Below are 18008 nucleotides of genomic sequence, written 5' to 3'. Positions count from 1 at the left end.
GGAACGAACACACACACACACACACACACACACACACACACACACACACACACACACACACACGGCTAATAATTCACTTTCTGGACAAAACGTAGTTGTCAGAATAGTTTTAAGGCACAAACATTGTTCTTTTACTGCTCGAGTATTTTCTCAAATGAATGGTTGTGTAATTTGCCACTCCGCTGGTTGTAAACAAGCCATTTCCTGCTCGCAGAAAAAAGTCTCAAGGCAATGCGGAGAGACACTTTGACAGTTGAAATGTACATTTCGGCTCTTCCGTTTTGACGCGTTCACAGCTTGACCTTGCCGCTCAGAGAACTGCCGGGGTTGAGAGAGGCGAAGCGGCCCAGGGTCCAAATGGGGAAGACGTTCCTGTAGGAGGTGTAGCTGATGGCGCAGCTTTTGTTGAACACGCCCGAGATATTCTCCTAAGAGGGGGACACCACGCAAAGTCAGTGGTGTTCCGCCGTCACGTTGGCTCAGGTGGAAAGCAAACAGCGAGGAGAACCTCACCTGAGGCCAGTCTCCGTTGGGCAGCTGCTTGTCCATCAACAGCTTGACACCTCGCTCGATGGCCCGCCGGTCAGGGTGCCTGCGGACGGACGCGTTGACGTTTATTCACATTGAGAAGAATAAAAGAATCCTCACCTGACCGCCATGAGGCCCAACAGTGCCCAGCAGGTGTTGTGGATCTGCGCCGAGCCGCTCTGGACGTAGCGCCGTTGCTCGCACGACTCAAAGTCCTCCCCCCAGCCGCCGTCCGCCATCTGCCGATCCAAAAGGAAGCGGCAGGCGCGGCGTACCTCCGCGCAGCCGTTCCTAGCCGAGGACGGGCGCTGGCGTCAGCGTGTGACTTGGACGCAGGTGACCTCCTCCTACCTCACTCACCTCTGATAATGGTGTCCCATACAAGCGAAGGCTTCTAAGCCAAACCAGGTCCCGTAGGTGAAGCACACGCCCCAGGACCTGAGCGGGAAACGCAGAGTCAGCGCAGAGTCAAAGCGTGACGCGCGACGGCTGAGCGCACCCTTCCCACGATCCGTCGGGCCTCTGCGTCCTGCGACAGTACTCCAGCCCATCTTCCAGGGTCTTCCTGGGGTGCACGTACAACAATCCCTTTGTGTGCTTTTGCAACAACGCTGCGGGAAAACTCGACATATCTGACAAGACTGCATTGAATTGAATCCAAAAGTGTGCAAAAAAGAAAAGAACGATGCATAATGATGCCATCTTTCAAACGGAGCGGCATTCTGGGCCATACCTGATTTCCTCCGCGCGGTGTTCAGGATGCACCTTGTGGAAATGGCCCAGAGCCTGCATCACTGCTGACGTACATTCCACATAGGTGTAATCGATCATGATGTCACCTGGTTGGGAAAGGTGGATTCTGTCACAAGGCATCTTTTGAAGAAGGAAACTGCAACTTGTCCTTTCTTGGTCACATCTGAGCCAGACGTCAAAATTGTTGCGAGACATATTTAGCTTCTCCTTTTGCAGTTGGTTGCATGTTGCCAACACATCTGTCCCACGGCCTGGAGTTGCGCTCTGGGTTCCGTTTTGAATGTGTCAACAGAAGACTTTTTGTTTGTTTCGAAAGCACGTATACAATATTGCACTTCTATCAATGTACATTTACATCACCGATGGAAAAGGAAAAAAAAAAACGCCAACAGGGTGATTGACTCACCGAAGACCTCGGAGGGGTTCAGCAGCTCGAGAAGTTTCCCCCCTCTCTTTGTTTCATACGTGGCAAAGCCGCCGTCAGAGTTTCTCATGCTCAGCAACTAGGAACAAAAAGAGGTGACGACGGGGCTCGGCGCATACGGCTGAGCGAGCGAGCGCGGAGTGACGCGCTACAGCGGCGGCGTGACGCGCTACAGCGGCGGCGTGACGCGCTACAGCGGCGGCGTGATGACGCGCTACAGCGGCGGCGTGACGCGCTACAGCGGCGGCGTGACGCGCTACAGCGGCGGCGACCGACCACATTGATGGCGTCGTAGAGGCGCTGAGGCGCGACGGGCTCGCCGAGCGAGGGGCGCGCCTCCTGCAGCAGCATCAGCGACTTGAGGCCCTCCGCCGTGCAGTCGGCCACGATCCAGCCGCAGTCGCGCGTGCTGAAGGGGAAGCCTCCCTGAACGCAGCCACGGGATCAAATTCAAACTGCTTCCATTTTTGTCGTCAAAAGGCTCGCTCGCGGCTGCTACGGCGTGCACCTTGTTCATTTGACGGTAGTACTTTTGGTAATCGGGAGGATTATCTGGGATCTGGTGGAGGAGAAACATGCACACAAAAAGAACAACAATTTTACAATCACACTTTGATCTTTTCCTTCCTGAGCAAAATTCCAGAGTTGCTCTCTCACTTTTCCAAAAATAAGCAGCTCACGATTTTCACATTTTCTTACCTGCGTGATTGTCAGAAACTGCCGGGCGCGTCGGAGACACTCGGCGAGTTGACGGTTGTCTTGGGCTCCCGCCTGAAAGAGCCCAAATTATGAGGCGTGGGAAATGTGTTCGCCCGCCGACATCCCGATGAGTCAAACTCAAATTCCTGCCCTCTGCTTCAAGAGTGACTTACCTCAAGGAAAGCCTGAACAGCAAAGCAAGTATCCCAGAGCTGAGACCCGTTGGTGCCCTGCACAAAAGCACACAATGTAAACAAATCAATGGCTTTCAGATGATTTACATCATCTTTCAGATTGTGGGACACAATCACTCACCTGCATTTTCATACCATCCAGTCCCAGCCTAAAACGCAAAAATGATTACATTCAGTCAGATTGCATTATTATCATCTCTTCAGTGGGTCCTGGGTTTATGATGGACTTTATGGAAGAAGAAAAAAAAACAACAAAAAAAACAGCAAGTGTGGGGGGTGACTGAGCTCGCGCACTACCGTGTGATGCGTGGCCACGTGTAACAAACGCTAACTTGCAAACCCAGGACCCCCGCCCCCCGTGCAGCTCAGTCTGGCAGACTAACCAGAGGTAGTCGGCGATTCTGGACACGTGCTCCTGGAAGACTGCAGACGAGGGGCCGTCTACGTACCAGCGGACCAGCATGTTGATTGTCTTGGAGATCTGCAGCACAGGGCCCGGCCATCAAGATGGTGTCACGTGGCCTGGTTGACATTTACTAATGGCCGATTCGCTTTTTTTTTTTCTTTCTTTTTTTCCCAAAGTGTCTCCACTACCGGGCCAATGCTGATACATTTGGTGAAGAGGTCGTCGGCCTGGATGTGCTGGTACAGTTCTTTGACGGCCATTCCTCTCAGCGTGGCGCTGTGGTGGGCCTCGTACACATTGAGCATGGCTGCAAGACGAGCGTGAGGGCCACTCGGTGTCAAAATACTTTGATTTCTTTTTCCGTTGGGAACTTACTGTAGGCTGCAGACAGCAGTTTGCTGTGTGGAGTGTACAAGTCACACGCCGCCACATTGCTGCGCTGAGCTGGCCAGTCGATGCTGGCATAGTCTTGGATATAAAGCTCCTAGGTGGAGAGGAAAAAAATGAAATTCTTTCTTCCAGGTCTGTCATGCAGAGTATCGCTATGGCGCCCCCTTGTGGCACCTGTCTGAGGCCAAGGACCAGGGCGTCCTCGTCGGCCACCAGTCTCACGGCGTAACAGTAGCTCATTGGGAGGTAGACCTGGCGACAGTGGCACCACAGCGTAGACGGGTGGGCCGGCAGCCAGCTGGGGAACAGCCTGGCGTCAAATAGAAAGAAGCGCTTCAGTCACACAGCATGACAACACGTCACATGCATCAAAGTCAGGTTTGGGACCTTGAAAAACATCTTCATGTTACACTGTCTGTTCAATTCCTAACTTTTGATCTCACCACATCTCTGGTAGGAGCGTGTTCATTCCTTCCCAGTCATAGACATTCAAAATGGCCAACCAGAATTTACCCCAGGATGGGATGCCCACCGCACCGCCTGCGGAGAAATAGATCGATAGGATCAATAGCTAAATCTTAATTGACCTGCAACATAAACAGGAAGGTTAGCAGTAGGCAGACTTTGTTCAAACCTTTGCTATGCAGGTTGTTCCTCGCCCGAACCAAGTCGGGATCATCCGGATCGACACCCAGAATCCGTAGCGAGGTGTAACTCAAAGCCGTGCCAAACACCGTCGACTTGTCCTCGATATGTCTGCCGACAAACAACACGCCAGGCGAGGTCATCCTTCACATTGTGCCGCGTGCAAAAAGCTGCAAAGCGCCTTACAGGCCCCAGCCTCCATCTGGCAGCTGAACAGAGCGCAGGTATCGCACCATCTCTTTTTTCCAGGTCTGCTCCAGATGGATCTTAGCAATATGGCAAGTGATCAGTAGACCTGCACCCAGATTTTGCAACATTGTCGACTTTCATGACCAAATTGGAATCGGTCCCTCGTCTTCACATGCGGCATACCGGGTAGCAGGAAGAGCGGTCCTCCGTAGTCCCCCGCCCAGTGGCCGTCCTCGGCTTGGAGGTGGCTGTAGAAGTTCATACCTTTCAGGGCGGCATCCACGGCCGTGCGGGCGGCTGGGGAGTCGTGCACAAACTTGCTCTGTGGTGACAAAATGGAAATTCCGATTCATCCGTAAGGCATGGGCTCTACAAAAGGATTTTTGGAAGATTATTTTGGAAAGCACACAATATATCAACTGGTGCCTACCGTGTCCAAGCCTAAAGAATGGGCCTCTAGCATGGTCTGCTCCCTTTCTGAGGCATCCACATGCTCCAGGTATGACCAGGTCTGCCTGCCCTCGACGTTAGAAAGCCTCCAGCGCCTCAGGTCCGTAGCCGGCTCCGTCTTGTACGGTCCTCCTCGCCTCCGCAAGTGCCTGAGCAAAGACGACAAAAGTATAAAATGTGTTGCTGCAGAAGCAAGGAAGGCCACTCAATATCCATCCATCCATCCATCTTCTGTACCGCTTGGGCCACTCAATATGTTCATCCAAATCTAGTACGCAGTTGACTCATTTCAGTGTTGCCAACTCCAAAATACGTTGACATGAAAAAACGGAATGATATACAACACAAAAACGGAAGTTTGGAAAAACTGACTGCACTGAACCATAATGAGATGTTTGCTAATACATTGGTGAGAGGTCAAATTGAACTACTGACAGCAACTTTAACCTGAACAAGTCAAAAGTTAATATATTAAAACTCATATTGGTCACGGCAAGTACAGACGTTTCACACAAAAAGTTCTTATTTAGAGGAATTTAAGAGTGCTCAATACTTACATATTCTCAGTCATAACTGGCACAGTCAACAAGCATCCTCCCGATGAACGAACGTCTACAGGTACCTTCGAAGGTTCCCGCCTCTAATGTGCTACGTGTGGTATATGTAGTGCCTAAGAAGGCAAACAGCGTTTAAGTAAACCACAGTTAAAACTACAATTCCCAGCAAGCATAGCGGCAACGTTCGAGAAACACTTCAGCATGGAAAGACATGGTCAGAGAGCAGCTGACCTATCAGACAGCAAAGATGACGGCGTGTGGGCGGAGTTCGTTAAGAGCTCCACCAATCAGAACCCTCCTAGTGGGATCACTACACGTGCTCTCATACTACCGTTTGTTCATGAAACAACACGCTTGACACCCTTACAGTTTTAATTTTTAATACAGTTACAAATTAATAAATTATAAAGGGTTCAGCCTTGGGGCTACAGTATTTCCGACCGACTGTTACAAAAAGAATTATATCCGGTTTCCGGTGTGCTAATTCAGTGACGTTGCGTTCGAGGCTACTGGTGAATCGAAAACGTGCCACTTGCATACGACGCGTTTCAACATCAAACTATCTGGCAAACGTGGTTGACGACCTCAATAAAGGTTTGTCCTAGATGACCGTTTGACTGACGACATCGTTCATATTTTTTGGGGCGGGTAGCTCGTCTCGTTTGGTGAAACTGTCGGCCGGTTCCAGTTTCATTGAAAGCAACACAGCCAATGTGTATTCGGCCATTGCGGAGCGTTTCATTCACCTAAATTGTGTTAAACGATAACCATAGACAGCAGTTAAACTGAAGTTTTTTTATCGTGTGCACCACAACATTCACCCTGAAATGGTCCGTAACACTCAACCGATTGCCCTACTGTGTACTAAACGCTACCGGCGCGTGTCACCTTGATTTCAGACATGGCCGCTGTCGTATCATCAGTGTGACTGCAAACAATCCCCTTGTCTTAGCGATATTAAATCATAGTATTAAAAGATCGGCAGATTTGAAATGGGTGTAGTGGTACGGAATCTTCAAAAAGTAGTTCCTCTTCGCCGCGCCCGGCTCCGCAAGGACGTGAACACCCTCAGGCACATCTTGGGCATCCAGAAGTTCGATTTGGGCGTCGTTTGTGTGGACAACCGCAGAATTCAGCACATCAACAACATTTACAGGAAGAAAAACGAACCCACCGATGTCCTCTCGTTTCCATTCCATGAGGTAAATCACTTCCGATGGAATCCGATCTGAATCTTGTATTGCTACCATCATGTTGATGATAGTGTTTGTCCCAATTTCTTATTTGCGTTAAGTCTCCTCGAGAGAAATGCCTATTGGGTTGATTGGCTTGGCTTTTCAGGGTCTGCGACCCGGTAAGATGCCGTGTCCCCTCCACAGAGACGAGCTGAATCTCGGTGACATTTTCCTGGGGGTGGAGTTCCTCATGAGACAGTGTCAGGAGGAGTCCACGGATCTACACGAAGCGCTCACCGTGAGTGATTGCACGAAACAACTGATCCGATTCCTCGCTATGGCTTTGTTGACCACCGGGTGCGTTCGAAGGTGGTGACGACCCACGGCATTTGCCACCTGCTTGGCTACAGACACGAGACAGAGGAGGAATGGCATGAGGTATGTTCACAGAAGGTTCTACCTGATGTTGCAGGCCAAATTGACCCAATTCCAAGTTGTTTTGAAAATAGCAAGCGTCTCAGGAACAGTTGTTGAGATGTAAGGGTTGTTAAGCACACCAAGGACAGAAAGACTCAGGAACATGTAGCCTTCCTTTATCTTGGCAAAGGCAGACATTTTGTGCTTCTTTCTGTAGATGCTGCAGAAGGAAAGCTACATTCTTGGCGAGTACAATAGACTGACAGGGCAACATTTGATGCCCATGATGAAGCCATACCACCAAGACAGGTGACACCCGCTTGGGACCAGTTCATTAAACACTCCAAAACCAATCCCACGTTCATTGAAGTGTTTTATTACCAAAGTCTGCTGTAAGAATTCTGTCAGGTTGAACAAGGAGGCTGTACAGGAAACTGAACGTGGCCAATTCCTGGAGGGTGTCATGGTTACGGGCATGAGTTTATTAGTCTCTGCAAAAAGACCGAATGGGACTGATGAAGGTTCAGACTGAAACGTAACATATCTTGCCTCCCTGGTGTTCTGCATCTTTGCCGGTCGATTTGGACAACCCGAGGTTGCAATAAATAGAAAAACTCTTGACTAAAAATTGCTTAATTTTGACAAAAATATCGGGTGGAGAAAAAACAAGTTTAAAGCTTATACATAAACATTTACGAAAGACTTGAGGAGGCACACGAGCAAAACGCAAGACATAGAAGGGCTTTTTTGCTGGAACTTGTAAGGACTAAAGCAGAAAGAGCAGCTTCAGAAAAATCGACACAGTGCTTGAATTGTGTCAAAAAAGGATATTGCACTGACTGTACCCGCAAAATACAGTAACACTCTCTACACTCTAAATAATAGCTTATCATCCAACATCGTCGTTTTGTAATCGGTTCACAAAACAGAGGGCCGAGGGAGGAAATCGAAACACTTCCAGTAGCTCCTGCTGTGGCAAGTTAATAAAACAGTTAGTTGATAGAACTGTAGCAAAGCATAAACCCCAAAACAACTGATCAAATGGGTTTTAAGCGCTTCAGACACGCATACGACGGGGTTGTTTCTGTTCTCTGTTGTGCGAAACAAGTGCCAACATTGAAAACTGGGTTGGGTGGGGTGGGGCCGAGCAATCAGTAGTAAATAAGACACCAGTCTAGTTACGTTCAGGCTGTTTCGTGGTCGAAGGCGTGGTGGGGGCTCAGAGGGGCTGCAGAACATTTCTCCCCAGGTCCGAGACATTGCCGGGGGCCTTCTCCATTTCGGACAGCTGCTCAAACACATCCCTGGGGACATCAGGTAATATAAATAAATATTGGTTATGATCAAATCAATTGCTGACGTCCAAATCTAGTTTTCCTGCCCGAGCAGAACATTGTGTCATCGCTGATTGAGACAGCAGGAACTGGTTTGAACCGCCATCTCACCCACAGTGATGAAGTCCGTCTCCTCTAACACGATAACTCACCCGCGTCACTGATTAGACACGGCAAGTGCATTTGGAAGAGGTCGAAACAACTCCACTCTTGCCATTGAATCATTTTGAAATCACGTCTGGATTGGGAAAATCAGAAAACTGCCACCAACTCACTTGTGCATGTAGAAGAAAATGTATCCGCTGCGGTCGCGCTCCCGCTGGACGGCCGCCTCATGGGTGCGCGACACGTCCAGGTCGTTGTAAGTCAGCCACGACTGCTTCTTCATGTCGTAAACGTCGCTGATGTAATGGCCTGACAAAAGAAGCCACCCGCTTACCGTGCATTGCCAAAATAAAAGGAGCATTTAAGAGCAGAAAGAAGATTTGGAGTCTCTCACCAGAGGTGGAGCTGCTCCCGATGTGGCTGACGACACTGATGAGCCGAAAAGAGTTGGCCAAGTCCCCGCACTGCGGAAGAGATGCCACGGGGTCTTCAGAAACACAATCGCTCACGTCGCCACGGATGAATGTGAGCTACCTCCGCGTTCCTCTTGAGGCTCTCGACTTCGGCTTCCGTGTATTCCATGTCGAGCACATCTTCGTTGCCGGAGTCGTCGTCCGAGCATATGTGCTCGGGCAAAGAATTGTTGAACTCTGTCAGAGTGACACCACTGTTGAGCTCATATTTACGACACCTTTGCGGCTTTATAAGAAACGTGGTGGAAAGTGGAACTTTTTGAATCTTTTGGCAGCTGCCAATTTTCCCCAAACGTTGTGCACCAATATATGGAAAGGCCGCCGACCGGTTCCCACCTTGCAAGCTGAGCTCGGTGGCCCTCTTCAGATCATCCGCCTCTCTCAACTCTTGGGCTTCCTGTGTGCAAATGCAAAGAAAACAACAAATTAGAAACTGTAGAAAGATTCCTTCCAAATGCTTCTGTCCCATTTCCAGAGACATACGTGCTCCTTGAGGCTTTGAGCCAGCGCTTGCTGCAACTCCTGATCCTCCCTCTCCTGATCCAAGTTGTATTGCTGGACCCAATCGATTTCCCCCTGTTGGCCTTGCGAACCTTCTGGGGTTTGGTTCTCTTTGTTCTCGTCCATGGTCAAGTCCAAGGAATCCAACACGTCTAAATACAGGTACAGGTGCAACTTAAAGCTCTCCACCCAGTATGCGGCAGGGGGTCAAATGTGGCCTTTTACACACACACACACACATACTTGCGGGCTGTTTGGTGTCCGTCTCCATCAGCTCAGTGTGATAGGCCAGTTCCTGGGCATCCGTGTCGCCGAAGCCCGTGTCCGGGCTGCTCGTAGGCTCGTCGTCCAGGACCAAAGGCGGCGCGGTGACACCGGCCTCCTGCCGACTGAACTCTAGCACGGCTTCTAACATTTCATCGTCGTTGATCCCACTGAGATCGGTTGGATCTCCCCGCTAAGAACAACGAGAACTGCATCAAGGAAAAACCAAAAAGCAAAACAGTGGAAGGGGGGAAAAAGTCATTTCCCCCTCCAGGAACTTTCACCTCTTCTGGTCGTTCATCATCTTCCGGCAGACTGTTGCTGATTCGTCGTCTGCGAGCGGTGCTCGCCTTTCTGCAAAGCTTCTCCTCTTCCTCTTCCTCTTCCACTAGCGCCGATGCGTTGTTGTTGCAATTAACTGTCTTCCCTGCGAGCTTCCTATAACGCACAACATCAGGATCTACATTCAAACTGGCTGAAGAGTAATTGTTCGCTGTTAATGCAACCATTTTAACACCAGACAGAGAACGTTATTGCATAATCAGCATTCACCGGAGAGGAGCCATGGACGCACTGAGTGGCTGGGATGTTTTGAGTGCTCTGGACCTTTAAAGAGGATGGGAAAGAAAGAAAAAATTTCAGTAAAATGGAGGGAGGGGGGGTCCTGGAGGTCTTACGCTTGGGAACTCCAGCCGAGAGGGATGGGGGGTCGTGTGGAGTCGGTGCAGTGTGACAGTAGGGTCAGGTAGCGGGGTATCACCACCTGCTGGCCGAGCTTGCTGTTCAGAGACAGCTGGGCGTTAAAATTGTACCTTTTCAGATGAAGGATGAGCACTCTGCAAGGGGAGGAAAAAAAGAAACAGAAAAAGTCAACCGAAAAGCCACCGCTTTTGTTCGTTACTCCGCCCATGCTCGTTTGCGGTTTACCTGGGTAGTTTGCTGAATTTGTGTGTAACCGTGGCTGTTTTTCTATTGCACTTCTCACAGGAATATTCAATTTCCTCCAACTGCAAAAGGGAAACATTCTTTTGAACTTGGGTATCTTGAAGTATTTTTAGAGAGGGTTTTGCAACACATAATGGGGGAAAAAGAAGGCGGCGCCGTTTCCACTCCCAGGTGAAATTCCATGTCAGACTGTACATGAATTGCAAGTTTTGTCTTCAAAACCACCGTGCACTCGTCTTAAAGTCTGTTAGCTTCATGCTAAGACGTAACAGGAAATGCCATAGACAGGCTAATGAATAGCATTCCTTACTGACTGCTCGCACCGACAACAGGAGTGGAAGTTTCTAAAATAATAATCATAATAATAATTTAAAAAAAAAACCTACAGGATCGATACGAAGTTTTGTAGTGTTAAGGATTGCATCAAAGTGGATTCACCCTGAAAAACAGATCCAGGGAATCTTGGATCGATCGAAGCGGGAGGGTCTTCTTCCTGCGAGGTAGGTCGATGGACAGGTCGTTGAACTGCTCGCGCTTGATTAACACTTCGCCACAACTGCAAAAGACAGACAGAGTTAGAAGTCTTCGCCTTGTTCGCCATCAAGCTTCCGGCCTCACCTTTTGCACGTGATGGTGTGCTGCACTTCGAACGCCATGTTGACAGCCACAGGGCAGGTGTAGATGCGAGAGGTGTCGGCTTCTTCGCCGGGATCCGGCTTGGTTGCAGATGCCTGACTTTTGTTCACTTTCTCCATGTCGTCTTTCAGCTGGTCCAGACATTGGCTGAGGAACTCGTGAGCGTCCTGGTGGTGAAAAGGCGGCACAACACAAGACAACTCTGTTCAAACAAAAAAGTGACCCGCGAAAAGATTCGTCTTTGATGAATGAGGTGGCCATTTTACATTCTGCATATTTCCAGAGAAACGCTCGGCGGTGGATGAGATGGCACTTTTCACTTTCCTCAAGAGGTCCTTTTGCGTTTCCGGGCAACCCACGTCCTTCTTGGCCAGAAGATGAGCAAAACGACTGGACGCACATCACAACAAGTTGAAGAAAAGGCGGCACATTTGGAGCGCGGCGCGGCCAATCGAATGGACTACCTGAGCAGCGCATTGGTGGGCACTTTCTTCCAAGGGATGCTCTGCCTCAGCAAGTCATTGGAGAAGGACGGGAGGCTCAAGAGTGACTGCAGAATGGAATTCATGTAGCAAGTGTTGCCCAAATTTGAAAACCTGTCAAGCGTTCACACATCGGACAGCGCCGTCAGCAGAAAACCTCAGCGGCGAGGCTGGCCTCTAATGCGCTAAACCGTTACCCTTGCAGGGGAGGCTGCGACTGGACTGCGGCCGAGGGCCTCAGCTTGTTCCAGCCGCCGTAATCCACGGAGGGTCGCACTTTCTTGGAAGGAGTGGAGTGAACGGGCAGCAGGAGGCTGCGCTTGGCCGCGGGTGACGCCGATGTACTTGTGGCCCTGCGATTTTGGGAAATGTCGCTCGCATTGACTGGGCGATGTCAAACGAACAGGGACGCTCTTTGCGGAAGACGCGCGGAGCTGACCTTTCTGAAAAGGAGTGGCCCTGGCTGTTATCCTTGGTCACGGATCCTCTGCTGTAGAATGAAGTCGGCTGGAGGGGAGTCGTTGAAGCCAGGGGAGCTGAGAGGAAGTCAAAAGAATAGCGCTGAAAGATACTGCGCAACACGTGACACCGGCGAGAAGAAATCGAGATGGCACTGCCGGCCGGGGGTTTTACCTAAACTGCGATTGTCCTCTGCTTGCTTCAGTTTTTCTTTGAAAATCAGCAAAAACTCCCTCGATGGGTCCGAAATGGCTTTGTTGTTGCTTTGAGGAAAAACACAAAGAACTTTTTTATGTTTCCAAACTGATACAGCTGCACACATTCTATTAGCCCCCCCCCCCCCCCCAGCTTAATGCTAATACATGATGGGAAACGCACGCACAAGAGGGCTACTGAATATTGTGTATCCACAGTTTATCTTTGCAATTCTGTTCAAGTGTGAATGACTTTTACCTGGAGGAGTCGTTTTCCTTGGGGTAGTCCTCAGTCAAGTCATTTTCAGAGGCGAGGTGTCGCTTTCTCTTCTCATTCCTGGACAAAACAACGATTTGCAAACAAAACAACAATTTGCAAACGATTCAAACAATCTCGAATGCTTCTTTGAGACACCAAAAAGGAGTCGCTTCCAACATCAATAGCAAAGCAAACATTCAACGTGCCGGTTGTCGGAATGTCCGGCTCGAGTAGGTGTGGAGGCGGCTCTGCTCGAGCTGCACAGGGGTTTACGCGGCGTGGAATCCTCCCGTCCCTCGGCAATCTGACGTCTTGTTGTTATCTGCAAGATGTTCAAAGGCCAAACCCTTCGCTTACAATATGGCTCAACTTTATTTAAGCAGGAGTGATTATTCTGAAAATAGTAAACACTTGCAGAGAGTTGCATAAATAAAGCGTTACTATTTACCATTATTGCTTATCGTGAAATTTGAATGCCAGTGCTCACCTGTCTCTCCGCAGAGGGACTGATGTCATTCTTCAATGAGCGGCGGGTCGGCAGACTGAAGTTTACACTTCCGTTGGATGATTTTAAAACACCTTAGAAAGAAAAGAAGAATCTTGGTAAAAGTATTTTTTTGCAGATTTGACAACTGGTGATTTTGTTCTCATATTTTTGTAAGGAAGATAAAGTAATAGTATCGTCATAGGCCTCCCATTACTTGTCTTTCCTTGCATTAGCTTCTCCAGATAGTCATTAGTCTTCCGGGCCAAAGTGGAAGACATCTGGTCCAGGACGATCAACCGGTTGTCTTTCAAATACAGCGAGATTCGGTTAATGCCAAAGGAGACTTTCTTCACATTTTGATTCAGCTGGGGGTGAGATAAGAAATTACGATTTCATTAATTACATTGCTTTTTATTTTGGAAGGCATTCGACAGTCACACCAAATCTCAATGAAGGTACCTTATCAGAAACAACAATAGCTACTCATTCACAAAAGAATCAACCCATTGCTGTAATTGTACGGCAATTTGGTCAAAACAATGGCAGATCCACATGATGACTCAGAGAAAGTCCATAGAAACGGTGCTTTCGCAAGCAAAAATAAGAGAATAAAACATACTTGAATCCTTTCAATATTACCTCAAAGGTTTTGGCATAGCCTCCAGAGTTGAATTTCAAACACAACTTGACTTTGTTGTCCTTTTCCAGGATCTCAAAGGTGCCTTCCCTCCAACGCGAGACGCCGACATCATCGCCGGTGTAGCGCATCTTCACAGCGCCGCCACTGGACACTTTGGGCACTAGGGTGGCCATGGCTTAGCGATCCCGTCGGTGCACTTTGGAGGTTGTGGGTCAATCGAATCCTGTGTGTAAGAAGACACATCTTCTGGTCACTTGCTCAACTCAAATGAAATGAAGCTCTCATACAAATAACTGAAAGACAAAGTTCAAACTAGCTTGCGCAGCGTTAACACGTTGCATAAAATGAAAAAGTACAGATGCAAATACTTTTCTGATGAAAGTCCACGCGAGTCAAGTTGTGGGTCAATTGAACAACTATCTTCTCTGCCGCCTCGTGACGTGAGGGGTAAATTAGAACGACGCCTGTCCACTCCGTGACCGCCGCAGGAAAGCGGAGCGAAAAGGCGACGCGACCGAGCACTCGCTCAATAAAAGGAAATTCTACCAATAAAACTTGGACACGTCCTAACAATTTCAATTCACAAGAACCCCGCGGAGTTGCCCATTCCGGGCGGGGGCAATAACGTCCTCTCGGCGACACGCATCGAATGGAAGGATGGAGGGCCGACATTAGCGGTTCGGCTAGTAAAGCTAACGTGGCTAACAGGCTCATTTGCCTGCTTGCCATATCGGGGAGGTGAAAACGGTGACCTGGTTTGACACTGCATAGCTCGAAATGGGATTACCTTCTGCTGGTCTACGCTCGCCCGGGAACGTTCACTATCAAAACGTCGCTGTTCGGATATCAAAGTTTGTTTCGCCGGCATTCACCGCCGGCGATTTGTACGCTATCTTGTTGACACGGAGGAGAGGACTCGCAGCGGCGTATTACGATGATGGCGGGAACCTGAAATTCTACCCCGGAAACAAATAAATACCGCGGAAATGACGCGAGAAACGGTGTTCACTTTGCGCACTTCGCGTCGGATCACGCGATAATTTACTAGCTCTTAGCGGTTTTGCTGAACTCGAAAGTGGAGACCGCCTTTTTCTTTTGCGACGATAACGCCAATTCCAAAGTATTGTTTGCGTTTGCGGGATGCGAAGACCAGGGCGCAATTTGTTTCTCCTTTTGGTTGTGCCACGTTGAGTTGTTTGTATAATGTAGTGTGAACACTCTGCTCCAGCGTGAAGACATGAGTTGCTAGCGGCTAGTTGCGGCTAACGTTAGCGCTAACAGTTTGGTCAACTTTACCTGCACTCGCCATTGAATGTTTTATTTTTTTTATTTTTTAAACTATCCCCACTAAGATTGTGAGAATGCTGGCTACGGGAGCCGTAAGTTTTTTTTTCAGCATTTGTTTTATCGAGTTATTCAACTATTGTGCTAAATGAATGCCCCTATTTTTGTAACAACCAGACAGTCACTCCCACCGTTTTGCGTCATGCACGTAAATTCACAGACATCATTTTTTATCAAGCAAATCAATTTCACAAGTCAAAATACATCATTTAAAACCGGCATACTACTACTAATGTTGGGTTAAGCACAAAGCTTGTAAAAGCACACCCCTTTTCCGACGCAAATATCGCTAGTCTTTCCCAATCGTTATTGATCCAACTCAAATATATTACATTAAATACGTATTGTACAGCTTATCTGATAAGATACCTGCAAAATAGCGTCGACCTATGATGAGCCTTATTTGTTTCAATTGACAAATATCAGGTTGTTACTCCTACAAACGGTGAAAACGTACCAATTTCTGGAAAACGTCTCAAAAGTCAGTTGTGGCTGGGATTTTAGAAATGACTTATTGCGGAAAACATGTTACAAATTTCAATAAAGCTTTAATCCTTTGAAAATTTTGGAAGAAGGGGCGTCAGAGATGATAGTCAGATTAAGCCCTGAACCTGATGTCATAAAGGTTCAAGTTATTCCTTTGTGCTTCCAAGAAGCACAAAAAAAAGGAAAAAAGTTGATCCCTTAAATTACATATTAAAACAAAATGGTGCATAGAAACAACACTGGCATAGAACAAAGTCAATTCTCAGTCATAAAAGATGACCCAAATTTGACAAAATGTTGAAAAAGCGAGAATCGTGGTGGGACTTTGAAAAGGTTCATTTTGTTTTACTGAGGGGGTACAAAAATGGCACATTTGTGACTTTCTCTGGCCTTTTGACAGGCTGTCACCAACGTCACAGCCTTGGCTCAGGTAGACCGGGAAAAGATCTACCAGTGGATAAATGAGCTGTCCAGCCCCGAGACCCGAGAGAACGCCTTGCTGGAGCTCAGCAAGAAACGAGAATCTGTGCCTGACCTGGCCCCCATGCTCTGGCACTCGTGTGGCACCATCGCCGCCCTTTTGCAGGTATCCGAGCTTCACTCGTGTATTTCCCGTGATCGTCGTCTTAAGTTTCTGGCCTCGTATTAGGAAATCGTCAACATCTATCCCTCGATAAACCCGCCGACGCTGACGGCTCACCAGTCCAACAGAGTGTGCAACGCATTAGCGCTTCTCCAGTGTGTCGCCTCGCACCCGGAAACGAGGTAACGCACGTGTGATTCATCGCCTTTTTTGCCAGCCGAATCATAGCTGAAAGTTGGCATTTTTTTTCACCCTCTATTGAATGATGTGCAAAGCATTTTGGTGAAATCATTATTTGAGTCATACTTTGAATCAAACCTAAAAGAATGAATTTGAATGCCTCTAGGTCGGCCTTTCTGGCAGCGCACATCCCCCTTTTCCTGTATCCCTTTCTGCACACAGTCAGCAAAACGCGCCCGTTCGAGTACCTGCGCCTTACCAGCCTGGGTGTCATCGGTGCGTGCGTTTCCCACACTTTTCGACGTCTTTGCTTGCCGTTTGTCAGCCTAAGCAGCCTCTCTGTCATCACGACAGGCGCTTTGGTCAAAACAGATGAGCAGGAAGTGATCAACTTCCTCCTCACGACTGAGATCATCCCACTGTGTCTGCGTATTATGGAATCTGGGAGTGAACTCTCCAAAACGGTACGATACACGCCTGCGTTGAAGCCAAGGCTTTCCTCAAGACAAGTGATGTGATGGGAAAAGTGCTTTTTAATCTGGCCAATTCTGAAAAGGTGTCTGAGAGCAAGTTGTGTGATTTGAAATGAATTGAGAAAAAAGCTCGTGAAAGTGAAATGTCTTCTTACAAGTACTTTGGGCTTCAGGTCGTCGCTGGTCTCTAATGTCTCCGTTTGGTCCATTAGGTGGCCACGTTCATCCTGCAGAAGATCCTTTTGGACGACACTGGGCTGGCCTACATCTGCCAAACGTACGAGCGCTTCTCCCACGTGGCCATGATCCTGGTGAGTGTCGGTCGCCGCCGTCCGAAGCTCGCAGCGCGTGAGTGAGTGACGCTGCCGCTCCTCGTGTCTGCAGGGCAAGATGGTGTTGCAGTTGTCCAAGGAGCCTTCGGCGCGTCTGCTGAAGCACGTGGTTCGATGCTACCTCCGCCTCTCGGATAATCTCCGGTACGTAGCGGAGAGGTGTCGTTCTCATTTCACCTGAAAAGAAGCAAATGGGAAGATGAATACTGTGTAGCCAGCCATTGATGATGTGGGATCTTCAACACAATGTCATCCTTTTTGTGTGTTCAGAGCCAGAGAAGCTCTGCGGCAGTGTCTCCCCGACCAGTTGAAGGACAGCACCTTTGCGCAGGTGCTGAAAGATGACACAACCACCAAGCGTTGGCTGGCCCAGTTGGTGAAGAACCTCCAGGAGGGCCAGGTGACCGACGCCCGGGGAATCCCCTTGGCCCCGCAGTGATGCTGCGCGAGTCGCTCGTATGTTGGCCAAAAGCGGTGCTAAGACGGGCTGTGTGGTGAAGGGCTCCGTTACTGTCGATTACATTTGGTTTTGCTCACATTTGTGGCCAGCCTCCTGATCTCCACTGGCATGGTTAGATGGAAGACCCGCCACTAGTGGGTATCCTGTGTTTTGTTTTGGAAGTCCATGAATTGTTTTACGGTTGAATGATCAAAAGGTTTTGTACCAAATCATGTCTGAAGCTGTCAATACTGTCCCTTCAGTACTGTTGTAAATAGCAAATGTCAACGTTTGGCTAAATACTAGCACATAAGCGACTGCCAGCCCTTCCAAAATGTTTTTGCCAATTTTGGTTTTTCCTGAAATTTTCTTGATGTAAGAAAAACACACTTGAAACAGGATTGTTCATTTCAGATTAATAAAACTTTAAAATAGCAAATTGTTGTCTTTTTTTTAATCAAATGTTCCATGTGTGAAGACAGACTGTTGACAAAAAGTTAAATCACTTTTTGTGCAATGAAAAAGTCAATGCCATTTTGGGTGGATATCATCCCAACAGGAACAA

General features: G+C 48.5%; 4 protein-coding genes across 5 annotated transcripts; 2 read left to right on the top strand and 2 right to left on the bottom strand.

Annotated features, from left to right (window-relative positions):
* Window positions 1-150: 150 nt before the first annotated feature.
* On the bottom strand, window positions 151-5343 carry lss (lanosterol synthase (2,3-oxidosqualene-lanosterol cyclase)). The gene is made up of 22 exons (XM_037239125.1): window positions 5236-5343; window positions 4659-4827; window positions 4412-4550; window positions 4226-4334; window positions 4029-4150; window positions 3838-3934; window positions 3569-3704; window positions 3380-3488; window positions 3193-3311; window positions 2982-3079; window positions 2720-2747; window positions 2578-2634; window positions 2405-2476; window positions 2214-2264; window positions 1982-2131; window positions 1688-1784; window positions 1262-1367; window positions 1028-1093; window positions 889-966; window positions 649-819; window positions 514-592; window positions 151-428 (listed from the first exon to the last, which is right to left on the bottom strand). Exons 1-22 carry the CDS (start codon window positions 5247-5249, stop codon window positions 291-293), a joined length of 2205 nt encoding a protein of 734 aa, XP_037095020.1. The 5' UTR covers window positions 5250-5343; the 3' UTR covers window positions 151-290.
* A 386-nt stretch (window positions 5344-5729) lies between these two features.
* Window positions 5730-7180, top strand: ybey (ybeY metalloendoribonuclease). Its single transcript, XM_037239128.1, has 4 exons — window positions 5730-6437; window positions 6577-6708; window positions 6780-6848; window positions 7045-7180. The coding sequence occupies exons 1-4, from the start codon at window positions 6228-6230 to the stop codon at window positions 7138-7140; spliced, it is 507 nt and encodes a 168-aa protein (XP_037095023.1). The 5' UTR covers window positions 5730-6227; the 3' UTR covers window positions 7141-7180.
* A 7-nt stretch (window positions 7181-7187) lies between these two features.
* usp37 (ubiquitin specific peptidase 37) lies at window positions 7188-14548 on the bottom strand. Its single transcript, XM_037239124.1, has 24 exons — window positions 14394-14548; window positions 13606-13829; window positions 13181-13331; window positions 12967-13058; window positions 12686-12801; window positions 12480-12557; window positions 12201-12289; window positions 12007-12103; window positions 11765-11920; window positions 11550-11681; window positions 11352-11475; window positions 11068-11252; window positions 10888-11005; window positions 10432-10511; window positions 10182-10340; window positions 10057-10110; window positions 9789-9942; window positions 9484-9697; window positions 9223-9392; window positions 9076-9136; window positions 8801-8916; window positions 8661-8730; window positions 8437-8575; window positions 7188-8131 (listed from the first exon to the last, which is right to left on the bottom strand). The coding sequence occupies exons 2-24, from the start codon at window positions 13777-13779 to the stop codon at window positions 8047-8049; spliced, it is 2814 nt and encodes a 937-aa protein (XP_037095019.1). The 5' UTR covers window positions 13780-13829; window positions 14394-14548; the 3' UTR covers window positions 7188-8046.
* A 56-nt stretch (window positions 14549-14604) lies between these two features.
* On the top strand, window positions 14605-17756 carry cnot9 (CCR4-NOT transcription complex subunit 9). Of its 2 annotated transcripts, XM_037239127.1 has the most exons (8): window positions 14607-14985; window positions 15837-16022; window positions 16086-16201; window positions 16366-16475; window positions 16554-16663; window positions 16885-16983; window positions 17057-17148; window positions 17275-17756. In XM_037239127.1, exons 1-8 carry the CDS (start codon window positions 14968-14970, stop codon window positions 17441-17443), a joined length of 900 nt encoding a protein of 299 aa, XP_037095022.1. In that variant the 5' UTR covers window positions 14607-14967; the 3' UTR covers window positions 17444-17756. The 2 variants fall into 2 exon arrangements, with proteins under 2 accessions (XP_037095021.1, XP_037095022.1); XM_037239126.1 differs by having other exon boundaries at window positions 14605-14985; window positions 16366-16663.
* Window positions 17757-18008: the final 252 nt, after the last annotated feature.

Source organism: Syngnathus acus, chromosome 21 (genome assembly GCF_901709675.1).
Source record: "Syngnathus acus chromosome 21, fSynAcu1.2, whole genome shotgun sequence".
NCBI classification, from domain to species: domain Eukaryota; kingdom Metazoa; phylum Chordata; class Actinopteri; order Syngnathiformes; family Syngnathidae; genus Syngnathus; species Syngnathus acus.
This window is presented reverse-complemented; position numbering and strand designations above follow the sequence as displayed.

Excerpts from the sequence above, each read along its gene's own strand:
- lss (XM_037239125.1), bottom strand. Across the intron at positions 3,935-4,028 it reads GAACAACCTGCATAGCAAAG|GCGGTGCGGTGGGCATCCCA; the intron begins GTTTGAACAAAG and ends ATTTCTCCGCAG. Across the intron at positions 3,312-3,379 it reads ACTGCTGTCTGCAGCCTACA|CCATGCTCAATGTGTACGAG; the intron begins GTAAGTTCCCAA and ends CTCGTCTTGCAG.
- ybey (XM_037239128.1), top strand. The coding sequence starts at position 6,228 with ATGGGTGTAGTGGTACGGAATCTTCAAAAAGTAGTTCCTCTTCGCCGC. Across the intron at positions 6,438-6,576 it reads TCTCGTTTCCATTCCATGAG|GGTCTGCGACCCGGTAAGAT; the intron begins GTAAATCACTTC and ends TTGGCTTTTCAG. Across the intron at positions 6,709-6,779 it reads ATCTACACGAAGCGCTCACC|GTGGTGACGACCCACGGCAT; the intron begins GTGAGTGATTGC and ends GTGCGTTCGAAG.
- cnot9 (XM_037239126.1), top strand. Across the intron at positions 16,023-16,085 it reads CCATCGCCGCCCTTTTGCAG|GAAATCGTCAACATCTATCC; the intron begins GTATCCGAGCTT and ends GCCTCGTATTAG. Across the intron at positions 16,984-17,056 it reads CCCACGTGGCCATGATCCTG|GGCAAGATGGTGTTGCAGTT; the intron begins GTGAGTGTCGGT and ends TCGTGTCTGCAG.
- usp37 (XM_037239124.1), bottom strand. The coding sequence starts at position 13,779 with ATGGCCACCCTAGTGCCCAAAGTGTCCAGTGGCGGCGCTGTGAAGATG. Across the intron at positions 12,104-12,200 it reads AGAGGACAATCGCAGTTTAG|CTCCCCTGGCTTCAACGACT; the intron begins GTAAAACCCCCG and ends ACTTCCTCTCAG. Across the intron at positions 9,393-9,483 it reads GGACACCAAACAGCCCGCAA|ACGTGTTGGATTCCTTGGAC; the intron begins GTATGTGTGTGT and ends ACCTGTATTTAG.